The 21994-nt window shown below is 38.0% G+C and overlaps 1 protein-coding gene across 5 annotated transcripts in view; it reads right to left on the bottom strand.

Moving 5' to 3' along the window:
* Nucleotides 1-1478: 1478 nt before the first annotated feature.
* clip1b (CAP-GLY domain containing linker protein 1b) overlaps nt 1479-21994 on the bottom strand; it is a 28762-nt gene continuing 8246 nt past the window's right edge. For 3 of the 5 annotated variants that reach the window (XM_017681671.2, XM_017681673.2, XM_017681672.2), the window contains exons 9-22: nt 20371-20475; nt 19757-19882; nt 18840-18956; nt 17867-17924; nt 17372-17622; nt 16269-16331; nt 8024-8130; nt 5697-5817; nt 5501-5550; nt 4747-4807; nt 3818-3974; nt 3683-3735; nt 3490-3602; nt 1479-2595 (exon numbers count right to left, since the gene is read on the bottom strand). In XM_017681671.2, coding sequence (XP_017537160.1) covers nt 2367-2595; nt 3490-3602; nt 3683-3735; nt 3818-3974; nt 4747-4807; nt 5501-5550; nt 5697-5817; nt 8024-8130; nt 16269-16331; nt 17372-17622; nt 17867-17924; nt 18840-18956; nt 19757-19882; nt 20371-20475 — 1611 coding nt within the window. In that variant the 3' untranslated portion in view covers nt 1479-2366. The remainder of the gene's footprint in view (nt 2596-3489; nt 3603-3682; nt 3736-3817; nt 3975-4746; nt 4808-5500; nt 5551-5696; nt 5818-8023; nt 8131-16268; nt 16332-17371; nt 17623-17866; nt 17925-18839; nt 18957-19756; nt 19883-20370; nt 20476-21994) is intronic. The other 2 variants (XM_037547515.1, XM_037547516.1) reach the window with 2 other exon arrangements.

Genomic DNA, 21994 nt, shown 5'->3' with positions numbered 1-21994 from the left:
TTTTCCTTGCAGAAGGCTGCGAGTTCTCTTAGATTTTTGGGCTATCTTGCACACACTGCTCTTTTGAGGTCTATACACTGATTTCAGCTTGCACCTCTTGAGGTAGTCCGCTGTGGATTTTGAGGTTATGTTTAGAGTCCTGTTTGTCGAAGCCATGCTCTTTACGTTTTCACCTATTTTCAGATGGTGTTTTGTTTGCTTCCATAATGTGCTGCTGTTAAATTGAATCCATTTTACCACAAGAATGTTCCCCCATGCCGCTGGCTACAACACAAGCCCACAGCATGATTGAGCCACCCCTGTGCTTAACAGGTGGATGAGGTGTTCTTTTCATGAAATTGTGCACCCTTTTTTCTCCAAACATACCTTTGCTCAGCATGGCCAAAAGGTGGTATTTTAACATCAGTCCACAGTACTTGTTTAGATGATCCCTTTGTGGACCTCTGACGGTATATTTTGTGGTGACAAAGCAGAAAAAGATCGACTTCTGATGACTCCATGAAGGTCATATTATTGCAGGTGTTACTGCACAGTAGAACAGTGCACCACCACTCCAGAGTCTGCAATATTGTCCTGAAGGTCTTGCCTTTAAACAATCCTATGAGCAGTTCTCTCTGAAAGTTTTCTTGGTCTTCCAGACCTCAACTTGACCCCCATCGTTCCTGTTAACTGCCATTTTTTAATTACATTATGAACTGACGAAATGGCTACTTGAAAATGCTTTGCTGTCTTCTTATAGCCTTCTTCTGCTTTATATGCAGCAATTTTAATTTTCAGAGTGCCCAAACTTTTGCATGCTTCCGTAAGTAAACAGATGTAAATTAAAGCTTTAAATATAGGTTTGGTCATAATTCAAAGAGGATGCTGCTCTCAGCATTTGCTATTTAACACAAGTTAAACAAACCTAATGCCTTGATACAGTGGGGCTACTCTAACATTACCATGTTTTATTTATGTGTGTGTGTGTGTGTGTGTGTGTATATATAATATATATACACACACACAGGTATCAGCATGTTTTATGTATTTTTTAAGCTAATTCACTTGACTTTCTTGTAAATGGAGACTTGTGTGGTAAACATAGTTATATAATGGCACGAAGATAAAGGTGGGTGATGTCATAACATCTGGATACTTCAGTAAGTTTTCAGGGAGCACAATGTGTCACAATGTTTACTTTTTCTGACGTATGATGAGTTGGATTAGGCAAAGTACTGCCACAATTAAAAATGCTGCCCAACGGTAGGAGAGCTGAATCCAGCACAATTTGAAAGCTATGGTTTCAAATCTCTGGACTGGCTGGATGTTCCTTGGGCAAAGCATTTAACCTCCACCTTCCCCAGGAGATGCTTCTCTTTTGGTGCCACTGTGCTGCTTTCAGACTGGACTTAGGCAGGAAAACAACCACTTTGAAAGTATATCAGTACAGTGCAACTTAAATGGTATAAGGTAAGATGATAATAACACAAAACATTCAGTATTATATAGTTAGTGTTTATGCATTTCATGAACAGTACAGACTGTCACAATGTCAGAATAGAACTCAACCATATTCTGCAGTTATTACAAATGCTTGTCAATACAAACAAAAAATGTATGATAATATAGAGAAGATCTCATTTAAACAAAGCGAGAATACCCACAAACAGTATACAGGTATCTTTGCATAATGTGCACAATTTCATTGCAAAAAAATGTCATTTTTGCAGTTTACCGGGTTACTTTGTAAACGTTGTCATTAATATAAATATTACAGCTATACAGGAAGATACAATATGATCCAAACTTGTGCTTTAATAAATCTAGTGAACAAGACGTAAAAACACTTAAAAAGCCATTCATAGGACACAGTATAATGACTACCTCTTTTTGACATTTATTATAAAAGAATACCTTCGATAACCTCAGACAAAGTCAGAGGAACGGCAGTTAAAAATATGTGTTGAACATGTAACAACAAATACATTTAAAGTGAGCAGTGCAATAAGTTACTATTGGTCAGCTTAGACTTCTTTTGAGTGCCTGCACTGGAGTGAAAGCTTCCCTGTGGCTGGATAATGGTCCATTTGGATTCCTCACCACATCATCAGTTAATAACTCACAACCCCGTATCCATTCAAAGGATGAAGTCACATAGGACTGTCAAAAACATGAGCTACACTATGTACAAAACAGTATTAACACTACACCGAGAAGATCCTTCACCTTCAGAACAATTCCAACAAAGCAGCATCAGCGTTGCCTTCAGTTGTGAGGAATGTAAATAATGCTTAAACTTACACATATAGCTTACAAAAATAGGAGCTTACATTGTTGAAAGCATTTGTGCATTGCCTGGTTTTCTGATAGAGGGGAGAGACAGGGGTCTAGAAGGTTTGATCATCGTTGCAGGAGTCTGTCCAGTGGCCAAACGCCTCGCAGATGTCGCAGTAGGGCCGCTCACCGCTCCGGCTGCCATGGTATGTACTGTGAGGAGGTGAGTCAGGGGACTGCATTTGGGTGGGGCAGTCTTCGGTGTCGTGGAGGTCAAAACAGTCACAGATATCACAGAAAACACGAGGAGGGGGTTTCTTCTTCTTTTTAACCTCACCAGAACTAAATGAGATGGAGAAAAAGAGAGGGGTGAGGTATGTGAGAAGTAGGTTCAGTCCGGGTTTCATACAGCTTTACAACCTGAATTGTGAAGAGCAAACTTGGTTGAGTAATTAGATTATGGGTATAGTGGTAAACTAGGAATTCATTACCATAACCATGTGCAATATAATCAATACTTCATGAGCAAATTTCAATGTGCAGTATGTGTAACATATCTGTATGGTGTAGAGATTGTTTTGCTCTTTTATTTATAATGTTCATAGTCTTAATTTTGTGAAGAATACTGTATATTTTTATCTTAAGTATTATATATATTGTCTATACGGTAATAAGTAACAATCTGTCACCTTTTTAAGTAATTAATAAGGTTAATATGTTAATTGTTAATTTTCTTCTGTATACTTGAATTTCCCTGGGGCGGGACTAATAAAGGATTATCTTAAATCAGGATAAAATTATTCTAAATAAATACGTATAAATACATATTGTATATATCTAGGACAGTTTCCATTAGCACCTAATGGGGAGACAAAGTTGTAAATGCCTGTCAAGTTATGAAAATGTAAACACTGAGGTGGCCAACGGCCTAGAGGCAGGGTGAGCCAGAAACCAGAAGGTTGTAAGTTCAAATCCCCAGACTGACTGGGTGTTGCTGATTATGCCTTTGGGCAAGGCATTTAACCCCCCACTGCCCCTGGAACTGCAATTGTGATGCTGTGCTGCTCCCAGACATAATTAGGCAGTAAAATTACAAGTTTCCCTTTAGGATCACTGAAGTACATAAACTTACACTAATGCCATCTTTTATATCAGAGCTCAAGTGTGTGCACTAATTTTAATGCTCAGAGCTCTAAGCTTTTTCACCTACACTAATTAGTAATAGAGTAAACTCACTTTTCATTCTCTTCATTCCCATTGAATTCAGCCAAGGCCATTTTCTTCAGCTTCACCTTCAGCTCGTCATTCTTTCTCTGCAGATCCACGATGACGGAGTTGAGGAAGTTGATCTGATACACATGAGAAGAAGTGAATCTTCAAAGTGACAAAGTACATTAAAGCAGAAGCTGAAACAACAATGTTTTTTTACCTGTCCCTCAGCGAACTCCTTCTCTTCTCTAAGCTGGTTTATAGCTGCATCACCTATGAAGACACATACATTGCAGTATAAATCACAAAAACAACAGTTAACATGGAGAATCATAAACAAAAGTGTAGGACAAACCTGTAGAGCCCTCTTCTTGATTCTCAATTGGTTTGCCCTCCAGCTTCAGCTCCAGGCTGTGCACTCTGTTCTGTAGCTGCAACTTGTCCCTTTCCAGAGACTCCACTGCCTCCTGCAGCGTTTTAGCCATGGCATTCTCTTCACGCAGCACTGCAATCTGGGAAGGATCATGTTCTCTTAGTCCAAACAGAACTCAAAACCCACTAGGGCTGCACAATATGGACATATAATGTGATGTTCAATAAAGCTGTGGAATTTATTTTATTAACATGAAAAGCAATAAATTATGATTAAGTTAAAATGTCTCTGATAGACTGTTTTTTGGTAACTTCTCCTTATTCCAAAAGCACTATTCATTATTGTGCAAACTGCAAAATAAAAGTAATGATATATTTATGCTAAGATGATTGCATGAACATTTTTGCACTATAAGGCAGTTATAAAACAGCATTCTCTGAACCGCCTTCTCTATATAGATCTATAAAATCTGAAATATGTTTTCCTTTCTATATAGGCCTATAAAAGCTCCTCATCATGATGCATATTTGTTGTGACAGTGGCCACTGCTTTACACATTCAACAGCTCTGAGAGTGAGAACGCATAATACAGTACCAATAATTGTGCAGCCCTAACACTGACCATACAAACACACATACAAATGCAATTACATTCAGATATACAGTCACATGCAAAGGTCTGAATATCTATATAATAGTTTTTTCCCCAATATGTAATATTCAGAACTTGAACAGTAATTGTGCATTAAAATATGTGGAAGTGTGTTTTCTGCAGAGAATGTGCTAATTTATTTTAACTTAGAAAATTAACTAAACATGTCATTTAACCAGGGGTGCACAAATGTTTGCATACTTGTATAGGCTTTGTTGGGCCCTAACTTGTTTCAGTCAATACTAAAAAAAAATCTTACCTCATTTCTTAACGCCTCCAGTTCTTTGTCCTTCTCGGATATTACTGTATTGGAGTTTTCCCTGCAAAAACACAACACCTTTTAGCATTCAGTGAGAAATCAGAGACAGCAGTCTGTATGTAGATTAAAAGTAAAACAACAGAAGTCTGCGGGAACAAGCCCATCATGAGCCCATCAGATTAAAAGCTTAGGAAAACATGCTGAACATATGAGCTGGAGGGAGTGAGAATATGAACTATAATGAAAAGGACAAAACAATAATGCTGTAGCAAACCTAATTGGGCATGTTTTCTGCAAGCAAAACAGTGACCATACAGACAGAAATGTCCTGAGGAGCTCCTGGTCTCAGAATACCGTGTGAACCCTGATGCAGCATAAAGCTTATTTTTAGACTGTCTCAGAGGAATACAGTGGAGTGTTTTCAGCCTCCCTTTCATAGGCCCTCAAACCTTTAAAAAGTCTCCATCTCTCTTATATCTTGGTTCCTGTTCTGCTCATTATAACTGCTACTGATAGGCCGAGATAAGACTGGGCTTAACATTTTGATTAGAGATAAAAGACGTAAAAGCCTCAAGGAAAATCTTATTTTTTTCCACCTCAGTTTAAAGGACCTCACTAGAAGTAATACTTGGGATCTGGCCTTCCACAGAAAGCTGAAGACGATAGTCTCTTGAAATAACAGTAATTCCAGGGCACTGTAATTAATGCTGAGTTGAATGAGGTTACGTCAGGGAGACATGCGGTAGCCTCTTACCTCTCATTAATCTCCAACCGACTGTTGAGAGTCAGGCGTTCACCATCAAGCTGGAAAATGAGAACAAAATCCAGTTTAACATCTCCACACCTGACCCACAGGATGTCAGAATAGATACTAATCATTTGGCACAAGCTAATAAGATCCTGATGGCCTCCGTGGAGATGGATGTATAAACTCTGTTCTAAATACACACCGTCTGCTGCTTATAGCCAACCTGCCGGCTGCTGTCCAGCTCCTGAGCCAACTTCCCATTCTCCTCCTGGAGCACTGCCAGCCTCTGTGACTTCTGATTGGCTGCTAGCTTCAGCTCCTCACTGAAGAATGAGAGAGTTTATTCTCGTTAACACAACAACGTTTTGCTCATCAGTGGCTGTTCACAATAAAGAAGAGAGAATTTTGTGAATAAACTATAAGAAAATTACTGCTGCAACAACATCAAAAGTGTTTCATTCTGTGGTGACCTGTGATGACTGTATTTCTGAAATGGTAATCACAAACCTCAATTCCAAAGTTGGGACAGAATGTGAAGACCAAATAAAAACTCTAAGCAGTGATTTATTCGATCTGTATTACAGTAAGAACAGTATCCTGTTGCATCTTACAAATTTATGAGCTGTGCAACGTGTTTCAAAAATGGAGCATGCTTACTACAAATGTGTTATCACCTTTCCTTTTAACAATACCTAATAATAGTTAAGGAACTGACAACTGAACCTGTTTTGAGAGCGAACACTCTTGCAGTTACAAGGAATGTTGTTCTTAAACTGTTGGATTATTTGCTGGTGCATTTTTGGCATAGTGCTTCAAGTGTGGTACAACCATCTAAGTGTTGAGCTCATCATCAGGAGACCACGAGTTGTAGTTTGATCGTTAACTTTGATTGTTAATTTGTTAATAAAGAATATATAAAAAATAAAGCATTAATTCTTATTAATACTATGTTTTAATATTAAAAAGGATATTAAAAACAGCCACTATACATTAACATTACTATTTTAACTTGGATTTTTGTCAGATTGTTACACACAAACTCATCACTGTCCTCTTCATGTGCAACCATTCTATTTTTTGCCATCTGTGCAGTCTGATGCGAGGCTAAATCCAATTGAGGATTAAAAGGATCGTACAGCATTAGAGAAGCAAATCATTTTAAAGTTGCCATGATAAATAAATTAGCGTGCTGCTAAATGCTCAGCTGCATGCAAAGATACTGCAACCACAACAATTTGACAGCAGAGACGCAGCACTGATTAATGCATAACCGGTACAAACTATATCAATTCAATTGGTAAACATCTACAAACGACATACAGGCTAAACTTTCAAAAGGAACTATACAGACATCAGAGAACATCTGGCTAATTCCCAGATGAGAAAAAATAACTCCATGGTGTATGAAAGAGTTTCCGTTCTTCTGGTGAGGAGCTGATGTCACAGGCCAGACGGCCATGCTGTGCTGGTGCACGAGGAGTGTGATTACGTAATGCTTCCTTGGAGGAGAGCCTGGGACGTGGCCCTGAGGCTTTTAAAGACCCATTATAGTGCATGTTTTATACGTTGACCTGACACAATAAGACTCGCAAGTGCACTGCCTCAAAACCACGCTGTTGGGCAAACTGATTGAACATGTTCTTAAGAAATAAATTTTGTGCTGAGTAGTTCAGCGTGGGTTTTGGGGTGGGTGGGGTGCATTTGTCTGTGTGATTTGATTCATAAATGAAAAATGCTATTGCCACCTGCTTCCTTATGTAATTTTCTCATCACCGCGTGACTCACAGAAGCTCACTAAAGCAGACACAAAAACGCCATGACTGTACTACCATGAGTCAACAAGTCAAAAGTCACTGAAATGTAAAAATTTTTAACTAAATAGCAGAGGAATCATAACAGAAAAAACATTACCTTATATCTCCCAAACGGAAAATTTACAAGAGAACTCTAATGTAGACCAATGAGGGATACACCAAAATTTCCATCAAAAATTTCCATCTAAAAACAGTCAAGAATGGCACTGCTGCTTTTCTGCCAAAAAATAATTTTTCTGAAAAAACAAAAATTAAATAGGACAAGAATGTACTGTCTAAATCTAGGGCTTTACAAATAATTTTAATGGTAATGAAAATGATACATAGTGATTAAAAATACTGTTTATCCCTTTCGCTCTCTGTCACCAGTCACCATAGAAATGTTTAAACAGTCTGAGAAGCAGCATATCAACAGTGAAAATATTAACCAACTGTTTCCCAGTTCTGTTGATGTTGATAATCAAGAGGAGGTTACAGGTTTACTACTACTTGAAAGCAGGACATAGATCCATTAGATCCATAAATCCACTAATCCAAGTAATCTTGGGTTATAGCTATTGACCATTTGTCATGAAAAGTTTTCATGACCGGGTTAGTAAATAAATAAAACAGTTTCTTGATTCGACAGCAGCTATAAAAGTCCTTAAGTCTTCATGATAAACCTAAAGTTAAATTCTTGCAGTCTACTTTTGGTCACTGCAGAAAAATTGCTCACATTTCTTTACACAGGCTCCCAATGCGCTGGTTCTCAGAGCTGAGCTGCTCCTTGGAGAAACTGAGCTCCTCTTGAAACTTGGAGTTCTGTTGCTTCAGGGCTTCAAGCTGGAAGAAAGGAGTAGGAAAAGAGAGCAGAAACAGACGGAGAGACACAGACTGTCAAACAAGGAACAGATCAAATTTTCAATTCTCAATGACATCTGACAAAGTGTTAAAATTAGCCAAGCATACTGTAACACGTGGGTAGAGAATGGAGCATGAGCAGCTGAAGTTCACAGCTGATATAAAAAACACACAAGCTGATTTTCAGCTCAGTCAGATGGCTTTTACTTTTCCCTTTTCTCCTGAGACTGACAGTTCAATCCAATTTAACCAGTGGGTGACAATAATGAAATGTGTCCACATCACAATTCAAGTGTTAATTACACTCCACACCATGTGCACCAACAACAGCACCAGTCAATAATTAATTTAACTTGACATGCAGATGATCAACATTGTTTTGATCAATGATTTGTCATTGTGTACATTATAAATTCAGATGTGGCCTTCTACAGCTCCTCACTGTTTAATTATAATTTTTTTTACTTTTTAGCCTCACAAAGTATTTTGCTTTTCCGTTCAAAATTAAGAATATTTTGAACTCAAAATGGCCATTAAGAACAAATTATCCATTTTTCAGCATGTATTTCTGAGGTGATTAGATACAAGACAATCCACTTACATAGGAAGGGGGAAGTCAAAGGAAGACAAGTGAAAAAACAAGAGCTTCCAAAACTGGAGTTTAACAATGAACATCTTTGAGAGAGGAGAAAATCAAGATCAACTTTTGCTTCAGATGAGGAGACAACCACAGTGAGCAGACAACATTTCTTGAATTGTGAGACCCAGAAAAGTAAATGAACTATGAAGAATTTAAGAATAAAAAGCTCTTCATTTAAAAAGTTTGGCATGTTGAAGATCAAATAATCACCTAACTTCATGTAGTTTTTTCACAGATAACCTGTAGATAAGGGTTGTTTTGGCTGGTCTCTAACTTTTGCACAGTACTGTAGATGCTGTATGTGTACTTATATATAAGGGATGCACTGATCATGAATTTCTATACCTATTCCTACTCCTTCGTAGCCAATTTAGCCGATTTTTATTAGCTTCTCAGTTTTAACCCAACGTTAGACCGCTTTAACCCAATTTAGACATACCAACAGCATTCAAATACAGAGCAAGTGCACTTACCCAGCTCATGTTTGTGATGAAAATGCTGTTGATCATGGATTGTTAGTACATTAAGTACCTATACGTAAAAATAAGTTTAGCTTTAAACGTTGCCCTAACACACATAAACCCCTAAAATTCATCTGTTTATAACCAGGCATTTTAAACATCCAAAGCAGAATCAGAGTAACTACATTCGACAGAAGACCACAAACTATTCTTCATGCACACTCCTGATCAATTTTCTCACCATTTCACACCAACTTATTCAAAACCAAGGAGTAACACGCTCTGCCATTCATAGTACACTGAGGATAAGCTCTACTCTGTGCTGAGGCTAAGAGTGCAGTACCTGAAAGTGGGATGTATACATGCTTCCTGAGTAGCTCTGGTGCAGGGCTGCCACATCCATGTCTGTATTCTTTCCACGCAAAAGACACCAGCTGGATCAATAATACATTACACCGACCCCCTGCTGAGTGAGAGAGTGAGAGGATGGCAGAGCAGCCTTTCGAGCTCTTGTCCCAAGCACTCACATTCACACCCACTCTGACGCGATTTACAGGGCAGCTTCATTATGTAAGCACTGCCAAGCTCCTCCCCCCCTCTCTCTCTCACTGACTTTCTCTCTCTCCCCTCTCGTTCTTCACCATCTCCTCCCCCCCCCCATCTCCATCCCACTGCCTCCACCAATCCGGTCCTTCATTCATCCACTCTCCGCCCTTAGTCCTGGGCATCCCATCCTGCTCCTGCATCAACACTGTACCTGTTTCTCTCTGCCTTGTGGTCAGTCTCCGTGTTTTTCTCAGCTCCACCAATCTGCTGATAGTATTATTTTTTTATTCACAAAATCAATTGAGTTGCTCTACATTCAGCACTGGTACACTTATTCAACCCACGTTCTGGCACGTTTAACAAAATGACCTCTACAGGCTGCTCTGTAGGACATTCAGGAATTCATATCATTTACATGCAGGGAAAAAGCATGGTAGAATCAAGTGCCCAAAGCATTTTCCTAAATGAAGAGAGAATGTAAATTCAAAATTGAGGTCAAAAATTGGGTTAGCACGTGACAGCTGTCTTCACACGGATAAGGGCTCGCAGCTTTTAACCCTCGACTGTGCTGCCCAGCCAGACGTAAAGAGGCAGCCAGCCGCCATGGCTGACGGTAGCATGTGCATGATTACATCATGCCTGGAGAGAGCTGGCACAGAGAGAGAGAAAGAGAGAAGGAGAGAGATAGAGCAGGACAGGCCGCAACATGCAGCACATCCAGAGCTCAGCCTCAGCAGCAAAGGAGCCATGCTCCTGCAAAGTGCTGCTGTTCTGCTCTCCAAGAACGGCTTGGGATAAAAGCAGTCCTAAGAACGTAATTGCTTTAATCTGATGCCATGCTTGAAGACGCAAGTCTTATCCAAATCCAAGAGAACATGATTTCTGTAATCTGAACATACATGTGTATATATATATATATATATATATATATATATATATATATATATATATATATATATATATATATATATATCGCTGTTGTTGTAAGAAAACCACCTTTATAACTTTACAGGTAAAGGAAAAAACCTACTCTATCTTTAATGTAGCCTAATGGAACCAGACGTATTCCAAGTCATTCTGGGCCGTTTATTGGGTCCATTTCTCATGAAATGTACACACAATGTAAATGGCATTTTCAAATGATGTAAAATAAACTAAGAAACGTGAAATCTGGCGATACAAGGTTTTCTTTATATATATATATATATATATATATATATATATATATATATTGGGGCTGTCGAAGTTAACGCGATAATTAACGCGATCTCAATTTAACTCAGTTTAATAGTGTTGTTAACGCAAATTCTAATGGCCCTGCGGTTCATCCGTAGTTCATGTTGAGACTTGACCGTGCGCGGCATCTCATTAAGAGTAGAAGAGTAAGTGTCTGTATTTACATGCAAAGATTTTTGCCAATCCGACTGAAAACAATCGGATTACAGATTCAGAGTGAGGTGTTTATGCTCATTCTATTCAACAATCTGATGAAAAACTTCGTTTACATGCTCACTACATGTAACCCGATGCAAAATGATGATGGAGTAGCGCTTAGAGTTACCATGACAGCGAACATCACGTGAGGTCCAGTCGGCATGAGATGAGATGTTGGCACTTGTGTTTTTATTTGCTTTAAACTGATGTGAGACTCAGAAAAACATGTCCTACACATGTCATTATAAAGGAAGCGGCGAGAGGAAGACGTCGTGCTCTGAGACACAGAAGCTGGACTTCCGTCCCACCGCCGTCTTTTAAAGCTCAGAGCATAAACTTCGTCTCCTCTGCAGAGCAGTTTCTGCTCCGCCATGCCGAACGGTATAAACCTTTCGCTGTGACGCGAGGCGCATGCGCAGAACGTACTTGCACGTTCCGATTGGAATGTAATCGGTTCCAAGAGTTTACACGGATATTATTCTTCTATTTAACGGATTATTTAGAGGTTTACCCACCTCGTTCAGTCGGATAGAAATTGTATTCCGAATGACCTCAATCGGACTAGTCTATTCCAGACTAGACTATTCCGATTGAGCTATTAGTCGGATTATTTACGGATTATTAGGCTGCATGTAAACGTGGCTAGTGAGTAACCACGTTTACATGCTGTTTACAATGCTGTAGCACTGTGGTATGACACTACATGTCTTAATGAAGTCCAACTATGTGTAATAAATTTTTGTTTGCGTAGTACTGTGAAGTCCTATAGTCTGTGACTGAATACAACTTCAGCACAATTGAAGTTGTATATAGTTTTTATTTTCTTTTGTTACACATATCTGAACTGAGACACAGTAGTATGTGACTACATGTCATATTTAAGACTACAGCTCCCTAATCTATTACAAATCCAATTTTGTGTTTTGTAGGTTCAGTATTACTGTCTAGTATGTGAGTGAATAAAACTCCCTTACAGTTTTCTCTTGTCCCAGCAGTTTTTAACATAAGTACATTTAGCATAAAATGTGTTCACCATTTTAATTGTAACATTTCACTTAAAAATATAAAAGATATATATTAAAGATATATATATATATATATATATATATATATATATATATATATAGACAGATATATATATATATATATATATATATATATATATATAGAGAGAGAGAGAGAGAGAGAGAGAGAGACAGATAGATATATATATATAGACAGAGCGATAAATACACTGCTCAAAAAATGGGAATAAAGGGAAATACTCAAATAACACATCCTAGATCTGAATGAATGAAATATTCTCATTGAATACTCTGTTCTGTACAAAGTTGAATGTGCTGACAACAAAATCACACAAGGATTTCTCCTGGTGTACTGGCCTGTCTCCTGGTAGCGCCTCCAGCCTCTGGACACTATGCTGACAGACACAGCAAACCTTCTTGCCACAGCTTGCATTGATGTGCCATCCTGGGTGAGCTGCACTACCTGAGCCACTTGTGTGGGTTGTAGAGTCCATCTCATGTTACCACGAGTGTGAAAGCACCACCAACATTCAAAAGTGACCAATACATCAGCCAGAAAGCATTGGTACTGAGAAGTGGTCTGTGGTCCCCACCTGCAGAACCACTCCTTTATTAAGTGCCTTGCTAATTGCCAATAATTTCCACCTGTTGTCTATTCCATTTGCACAACAGCATGTGAAATTGATTGTCAATCAGTGTTGCTTCCCAAGTGGAAAGTTTGATTTCACAGAAGTTTGATTTACTTGGAGTTATATTGTGTTGTTTAAGTGTTCCCTTTATTTTTTTGAGCAGTGTATATGTATATGTGTGTGTGTGTGTGTCTGCGTGTGTGTCACAAACTATTGAGTTTCATTTAAACCTGTATTTCTCTTTCAGCTTCACTACAATTGTCTCATACATGTGCCTTGTACACTCCCTCTTGCTTCTCTGAGAGTCAGACTCTGTTGGAGTTCAGTAAATATTGCAGTCATTTAAGCTGTCAGTAGCTTGGATTTCTTGGCTGTGTGTGTGGACGAAGACAAAAGCCCACACTGCTGTATGAAGTTAACCGATGGAGACACACCATAGGTGGTGTTAGTGGACATACTACATACTGGCTAGTGAGCTGTTATGCTATAATGCTGTTTGTCAACCCACAATGGCGAAGAGTTGTTATGTTCTATCTGATGGAGCAAATGCACGTGCTGTGCGTGTCATGGTATTGGTATCCCCATTGTCAATATGATACTGCAATTAAAGGATAAAGGCTGATTGCTGATTTGTAAAACTGATAGCTCCAATTCTAAAATATGAATAATATTTAAAAAATTACAAACCACTTTATGGCCTCTCACCCACCCAGAGAGAGTGACCAGTTAGGCCCTCTTGGACTCTGCATCACAGATAGCTGTGACATCCCCAGGCTCTGAATGCTTATTTTATGCTTCACGTCATGCACAACAACCACCAATGATCAATGTAACACAAAACCCCTGTAATACAGGGCCAGGAGAGCCATATAAACCAGCAAATATACAATATCAGAGTTGGCACAACAACACATTTTCTTTCCTGGTAATGAACATTAAAAAAACAGTGATTGAAAACTCTCTGAGGCTGGACAGTGAAGACACATTCAAACAGTTTAAGCAGCATAAAATCAACATGCAAATGCTAGACATGTGGAACCATTCACTACAAGGGACAGTAGAAAAGCAATTTGTAATCACTGTTTATGTCAAGTATCAAGAAGGGGTACATCACACAAGGACTCCATTACAGGTCTGATATCATTTGTAAACACGACATCTCACTCAATGCTGGGTTTTGAACTGGTGCCATCTCTATACAATATGATAAAGAATAGAAAAAAACAAAATACAGTAAAATACACTACTGTTTAATAAAAACTATTATTAAGAAACATTCTTGTGTCTTACTAATTTAATGAGTGAATTAAGAACATCACTCTCATGGTGTCCCCATTTACAGATGTCTAATCTGAACTGTTTTGTAGTATGAGTGCACAAATCTCTAATCTTTATCTTATTTTGCAGAGCATTATAAAGGCCATCTGCACTATGGCTGCTGTGATCAAATACGAATCAGCCTCACGACACTTCAGTAACAGACACTCAAGAGTGAAGCATTATTTTTACATGAGCACCAACGACAGTCGAACAGCAACTGTTTCAGTCCTATAGGAGCAGCAGAACCCTACAGGCTCAAGTCCTCTCGCATAAGCTGGACCCATTTGAGCGCTTACATAATCACACATGAGTGTACAAAACATGCTTTGCATAGAGCTTGAAGGCGAGCTGTGCACAAGTTTCAGATGCACACGAGTTGGGTAACAGCTGTGTGACTACATTATTATGCCACTCATCGAGCAGCTACAATGTTATGGTTCACTTAACAAAAAAGCATTTCAAAGCTTGTTTAACTGCAAGTTCACCTCAGCCCATACCATGAGCTCAGAGGAAAGAAGACAGCTGGGGATTTTCATCATTATTTTAGTGACATACAGGGAATGCGTCACTTGAGGATTATTCGCCAAAATACTGTACACTGCAGTTATTACACAAGCTATTTATAGCTTGTAGTCATCATTTTAAAAACTAACATTATTTGATGATTTAGATGAACATAATTTCATATTCTCTGATTTCTCAGAGCTACTGGTAAACAAATCCAGAAGTGGGAAATATGATCATTGTTACTATGATAAATTACATCACAATATGCTTTTCTGAACAAAGTGAATATTGTCAGTACTTTGAGAACAGTGACCAACTACATGTTTCATTACAAAGAGAGCATAGTTAGGCTTGTGTAACTCAATTTAGTGCAGTGCAATGTGCGAAATGTTGAAAAAAAATTTCCAACATATCAAACTCACAATAAAACAAAATATTGTGGTATATATTATATGTCCTGCAAATGAAAGTATCATAATTAGATTTTCAGTCTCTTTACCCCTAGTTCTGGGGTAAATACAACAATGTAACTCATTTTAAAAAACTCCACTACAGAGTATAATGATTTCATGGTGTTCTTTCCACCTTGAGATGCAACAACTGGAGGTTCCTGAAATATACAATCAATTTTGAATTCATACTGAAAAGATAAACACAGTGTATTACAATGAAAGTACACTAAAGATAAAAGTCTAACAAAAGTTATTTTCAGTTTAACTAATGGTGTCATTTTCAGGAATTTACAGAGAAAATATAACAGGAAGGGTTTTTGTACTATTTAAATGGGATTAGATGGGGAGCTTTCCATGTAATTTTGCCACCGGACATCAGTAATGTTTATAACCCATTTGCATGAGATGACAAACCTCAGCATGAATTACAGAGATGGGAGTGGCTACTTTATTTATGCTTTCCCATCTACATACTACTACATACTACAAACTATTCACTTTCTCACAAGAAGAAAACGTGTACAAACATTTATTTTAATTGTACTTTCATTTACATTAACCATGTACCTACATGACTTGAATGTGTAATTCAGAATCATCGAGTGTGGAGTCTGAAAAATGCTAAAGCTGAAATATGCTTTTCTGAACATATCAGTTATATCGTCAGTACTTGTACAACACTCACCAACAGTTTCACTGTAAAGAGCATAATTAGTCCTGTTTAACTGGATTTTGTGCAGCACAGTGTGCCAAATATTTTTTTTTTTAAATGTAGCACTACTGATTCTCTTTCAACAGTTCTAACTGAACCGATATCACAAAATTAATAGAGTGACATATCGTGTGCTGTGAAAATTTCTTGAAGTATTGCAATGTCATATTTTTGTCACACAGCCCACCTCCAAGTAATAATACATAAGACAACAACTGCAGCACAGACTACAGCCCTTCAAGCTCAGTGCCATCATCCTCCAAAAACAAGCGCTAATCACAGCATGACATCACAAAGACCACATCATTTTAAGGCCACTAAAACAAAAAGCGTTTTCTGAATCAACCTTTCTTCAGGCCAGTAATCATAATCCAAAAAGTCAACGCTTCCTTACCTCTTGGCACAGCTCTTGATTTTTCTTTTTCAGTTGTTCCAGAGTCTCTGAAGACTGGATACTCTAGGGGAATAACAAAAACCGGCATAAGTGAAAACACAGAATTACCATTTAAACACATATGGACAAAAACTTACATGTTATGATGTTACAGGTGCAAAACGCATTTATCTGATAGGTCAAGCTTTCCATTTTGATCATGTGTTCTTCATTCTTTTCATTACATAAGACTTTGGCTGCCTTGTTCTTCATTTTCTTAACATTTTAATTATTTTCCCAAAATGCTAATTCTTAAGAGCAAACATCATATAAACAAACTTGTTTAATCAGTAAACTTGATAATTGACTGAAATGACTTAGAACTCAGCAATCTTTAGATTCACCATGGCAGAAGCTGGAGAAAACTTTTTCAAAGCCTATTTCAACAGAATCATCAATGTAACTTGTCATTTAAAAGCATGGACCAGAGACCTACCACTGCAAATGCATATTTTGAAAGTAGGTGGGCTTTAGAGTGGGGTAAAATTAGGAAAAGGTTACTGTCCAGTCCCTGGTATGCTGGGTTGACCAGGCGGGGCAAAAGCAATTATCAAACTTCTAGGATGGCGCCCACTTGACATATAACAGAGCTCACTTAAATGCAGCCATCTTCTTTTTTCATTTATTTTTTTCTGGAAAGCAGTAGGACAGAGCAATGTTGCTCTAATCTGTAGTATGTCATCTTTCCAAATGAAGTGTGCAGAAATGGCAAATGAATGAGTTCAGCTTATCGTGTACAACCAACTACAACCAATTTCCGTTTCACTAAGCTGGTTCCAAAACAATTGATTAGTTTACAGGGACATTGGAGATGTTCTGTTTTAAATACCATTCATATGTGAAGCTTGTGTAATGAAAATACTGATATAGGATGCAGAGAGTACTATTAGTTAGTACATTAGCTACAAAAACAGAGCCCTCAAATGTAATCTAAACTGACCCAGCTAATTATTTCTGAAAGGTCACAGCAAAATATGATTCACAATTCCTAAAGCTAAGAAAGTCAGCTTTAATCAGCGGATTGAACACCTCTGTTGTGCACTGATTTTCAGGCAACTTCTCACCTGAGCTTTGTCCTTGAACAGCTGCAGCTCTGCCACCTGTCGTTGGAGCGCTGTGTTCCTTTCTTGTGCTTTGTTCAGCTCCTGCTCCACCTGGCCTAGTTTCTCTTGCAGCTTCTTCTTTTCCCCCTCATGCTCCTCGTTAAGTCTGTGCTCCTGCAGCTGCCTGGAGGCCATCGCCTCCTCTAGCTTCTCCTTCTCACTGCATAGCTGTTTCAGTTGCTCCCTGTCCGCCTGCATGCTCCTCTCCATGTCTATAGGCACAAAGACAATACAATAAGGAGCTCTCACAGCAGCACGCACACTGTCTGCTCAGGTCAGCATTTGAAAGTGTAAACAGGACACAAATATAATCCCTAGGAACTTAATTTAGCATTGTGCTACTGATAAGGTATATCTGGGAAAACATGCAAAAGACTTTCCCTATGCATACTGCAATAATGAAATCATACTACAAAAACAGATGTGTCAAATGAGCCATGAATGTGTACAGTTTACCTTGCAAGGAGAGTGTTGTGCTTTTACTTTCCTCTGTTGTCGTATCAAGTTTTTGCATCTAAAATGGTAATGAAACAGAACTGAAGTTCAAATTTAAGAAGTCTCTCAACATAACTTTACAGAACACCATGATTATAAACCCATATTATGAATGAATTGGAACAAAGTCATTACTGAAACCGTGCTTGTATTTCATGTATATATCCCCAGGCAACTCTAAATAATTTAATCCAAAGAAAACACAGTCATTGAAGTCATTTATCCATATGGTGCCATATGGAGCAAAACTGTACCACTTAACAGAACACAGCAATCAACATAAAACAGCAAGTCTAAATCTTGAATGAAAGTATTTTTAATTAGGAATGTGCAATCCAACTAATTTAAGCATTAATGAATGAATAATCGGTTATCCTTAGGAACAGAAAAACAATGCCAGAAACAGAAAAAAAAGAACTTAATTTGGAGCTGTAAGTTTACCTTTTTAAACCTTTTATCTGCATACAAAAATCAGTAGGGTTTCATGCTGAATCAGTAAGGAAGGCTACTTAGGTGAGCTAATGACCTAAATGTGCTAAGTGCTAAAGATGTTAATGAAGATTTGTTATATTCTACACAATGTTTTCTATAACGCTGCACCACAGTCTGCTGTGCAATCTCTGCCCTGTCAATCACGTCCTTATAAATGCATCCTTTGCAAAGCTCTCATGCTCAAGCATTCCAGTTTTATCATAATTTAATATATATTTACTTACATATACAAGCAAGGGGGCTGCAGTTAAAACAAAATACAGCTGTTTCACTGCAATTGTTGGACATATATTTTCTCTGTCTTCCTCTGACGAAACATAACAAATACTTGAATAGTGATTTAGTACTCAAGTAATAGCACTTCAAGCAGTTAGCTGAGTACTTAATCTCCCATTCACATTCCTACCTCTTACTAATATTTTTCAGAAAAAAAGAGGCATACCAAGTCATTCAGCTGATGCTGAAGTGAGGTGTTCTCTTGATCAGAGGAGCTGATTCTCTGTTGGAGGAGAAGCAGTTCCTTGTGCTTGGTCTCCAGCTCACCGCTCAGCTCTCTAACCTGTAAGAAAAGAAACGATGTAAAGTTCAACAGAAAGTATGAGTGATAATCACAAGGAATAACAATGAATATAGTTAGAACAAAGCATTATACAGTTTCCTGATTCCTTTAACCACCAATATTGAGTTCTATGTAGTTCAGTGTTGGGAGTAACACAAAAAGTAATGTGTAACAGTAATGTGTTGACTTTTTCCTGTAATGAAACAGTGCACATAGTTTCTTGTGACCATATTACCATTAGTGACTTAATAAGAATTATGCTAATTCATAATGTTACTTACATGCACAATTCATGCAAAACACTATTTTTTATCTATGTAGATTATCTATGCTTGTTTTGCTAATAATTGGCACATCTTGTGACAACTGACTGCACAACTTTGAGGGGGAATGTTGAACAGCCAGACTCAACTTTTATTCAGAAATAGCACTTTTATTCATAAAGATTTAAGGCAGCAGTTTATGGACTTTCTACTGGCTAGATTCTGGACTTTCTTGTTTTTAAACAGCATAACTGACTATCTGGTTCAAAGGTGGGGACACTGACAGACATTTTAAATTCTGTTAACTGTGATTGGTTCTTTTTAAATCAAAAGGGCTGTTGATTATTTCTTGTACTTTCCTGTAGGTACAGATGTGCATTGGACACACCAGGAAGTAATAAGTAAAGTAATCCCATTGCAGCTAGACAGAAGTATTAGTAATTTGATCTAATTACTTTTTTGATTATGTTCCCCAACAGTTCATCTACTGAAGCAGTTCACCGTCATGAACCATAATTAAGTGAATAAAGATCATACCCTTTTGTCCTGTAGTGGAGGTGAGGCTGATCCTGCTTCTGCTCGCTGAGATCGCAGGCGTAGTTGCAGCTCAGCCACTTCCTTTTCCAACTCCATGATCCGTGACCTCTCAGACACCGTGGCCACCTACAACACAACATTTATGTATTGACACTGTTAGAAACATTGCGCACTGTTAGAAACACTGTGCATGGTAATGCAAAGGCTCTAGTGCTATTGCACATAGGCTACACTGTTCCTTGTGACAAAGACAGATGTCATTTTTAGCATGCTTGGCTGCATCTGCCTGCGCTGTGGTTCAGGGGTGGCCTTTAGATCAGTGCTATCTGTTGATTTATAAATGCATATTTATTAAGCATTGGGCTACACAAACATAGTATATATATGTAGCTTCTGCATGGATGCATGTCTGCTGTTGAATACTTTCTGATGTTCCCATCATTTTGACAAGCACTTTTTTTAAAATGAAAACTCCAAACCTACCTCTCTCCGACATGCAAACAAAGGCAAACTGTGACAAACACACGAGGAACTGACACAAGTCCCAAGAGACAGCTCATGCAAACTTGCTGGTTGAGACGCCTGCCTTATTTGATAGTGCGAGACTGAATTACCCTAGTATCCTCTAACTCCCTCTGGAGTTTATCAGCTTTGGTCTTTTCAAAGAGAAGGCTCTGTTCGAGCTCCTTAATGTGGGCATGCTCCAGTTTGGTCTGCGTCTGTTAGTAGAGAGAGGAGGGGAGAAAGAGAGAAGAGCAGCGCTGCAGTCACATGCAAGCCCAAAGCCAAGTACGAAGAGCCTCATGCAGGCCTTGACATCATCCTCTTCTATGAATGAGGACAAAGAGAACCGTGGCACAAGGGCTATGTGAGTGGTGATGGGAGATAAAAGAAGGAGCCTGGAATGGTGGAAAGCGGTGCAGCATCCACAGAAAAAAATAAGGATGAGGAGAAAAGAAGAAGCAAAAACATCTGGCTGGAAGTCAAGGCCAAAGAAAGAGAAATATGAGAACGAATAATTGAAGGAAAAAATGAATGAACGAACTAATGAATGAATGAATGAATGAACGAATGAATGATTGAATAAAGACTTTAAGGAACAATCATGGAGTTGTTTCTATAAGAACATGGCAATTTAATCTATGACAATACAAAATCATTTGTATAAGCTAAAGCATTATTGAGCAAGAAGGAAACAGAGTTAAATGGTTCAAACCTGTCTGCAATAACAATACTGTAGTACCAGTATCTAAAGTATTTTCTTTGGAGTAAGTATAAAAAATATACATATATATATATATATATATATATATATATATAAACATAAAAAATGTTTTAAAATTATGTATATATATATATATATATATATATATATATATATATATATATATATACATATACATATACACACACAAACACACATTCAATACCCTGCAAAAGAGTTTTTATACATACGTGAACCACCACACACATTTTTAAAGCAAAATAACACTCTGCTTGGATGTAATATGTAATTTTCTCAAACTTCTGCACAGTATTGTACATGTATTTTTGTAATGCAAATAAATAAATCCTTCCATGAGGAAGCCCTAGTAAGCAGCCCAACATGCTCACAGCAGGATTTACAATGATAGATATAAATGGCATCAGAATCATTATCACATACCTCCCTTCTCTTAGGTATATGAATGGCTGATTTTTCCACTGCAGAACGTGCCACAACTTTTGGCACCAAGTAAACTGCAACTGTACTTTTTCCACAGACAATTGGTCCAGCAACAAAGGTCCTACTTTTCTTGTTTTCGGTACCTGCTTAAGACTGGTACTAACAGGACCCAATGGTACTCAATGACATTTTCCTCTGTCTTTGGTAACAGTTGCAGTTGAAGCCAACAGCAATTTAGTAAATAAAATATTCTTTCAGTTGAAGCTAGTCACCAAAACTACTATTTGATCAATGAGTTCACCAAAAGGTAAACTAGAATGATATACTACATTTCTGACTGCTATTTTTAGAATTATTACTGTAAAACTAGTTAGAAAACTAACACTAACATACTAGCATTTATGTTTGCCTTCACAGAATGAGCGCTTTTGTGCATATCTTCAAACTTGACACAAAACAATATGTTTGTTTCTTTGATTCTATGTAAGTGCCCCAGAGCAATACACTTATGTCATACCAGAGCTGTATTGTTTCATTTCAACCATTAACTTAAGCATCTAGCAAATAAGACA

This window comes from Pygocentrus nattereri, chromosome 18, assembly GCF_015220715.1.
Source record: "Pygocentrus nattereri isolate fPygNat1 chromosome 18, fPygNat1.pri, whole genome shotgun sequence".
Taxonomy (NCBI): domain Eukaryota; kingdom Metazoa; phylum Chordata; class Actinopteri; order Characiformes; family Serrasalmidae; genus Pygocentrus; species Pygocentrus nattereri.
Note: the sequence above shows the minus strand (reverse complement) of the source record. Positions and strands in the feature narration are given on the sequence as shown.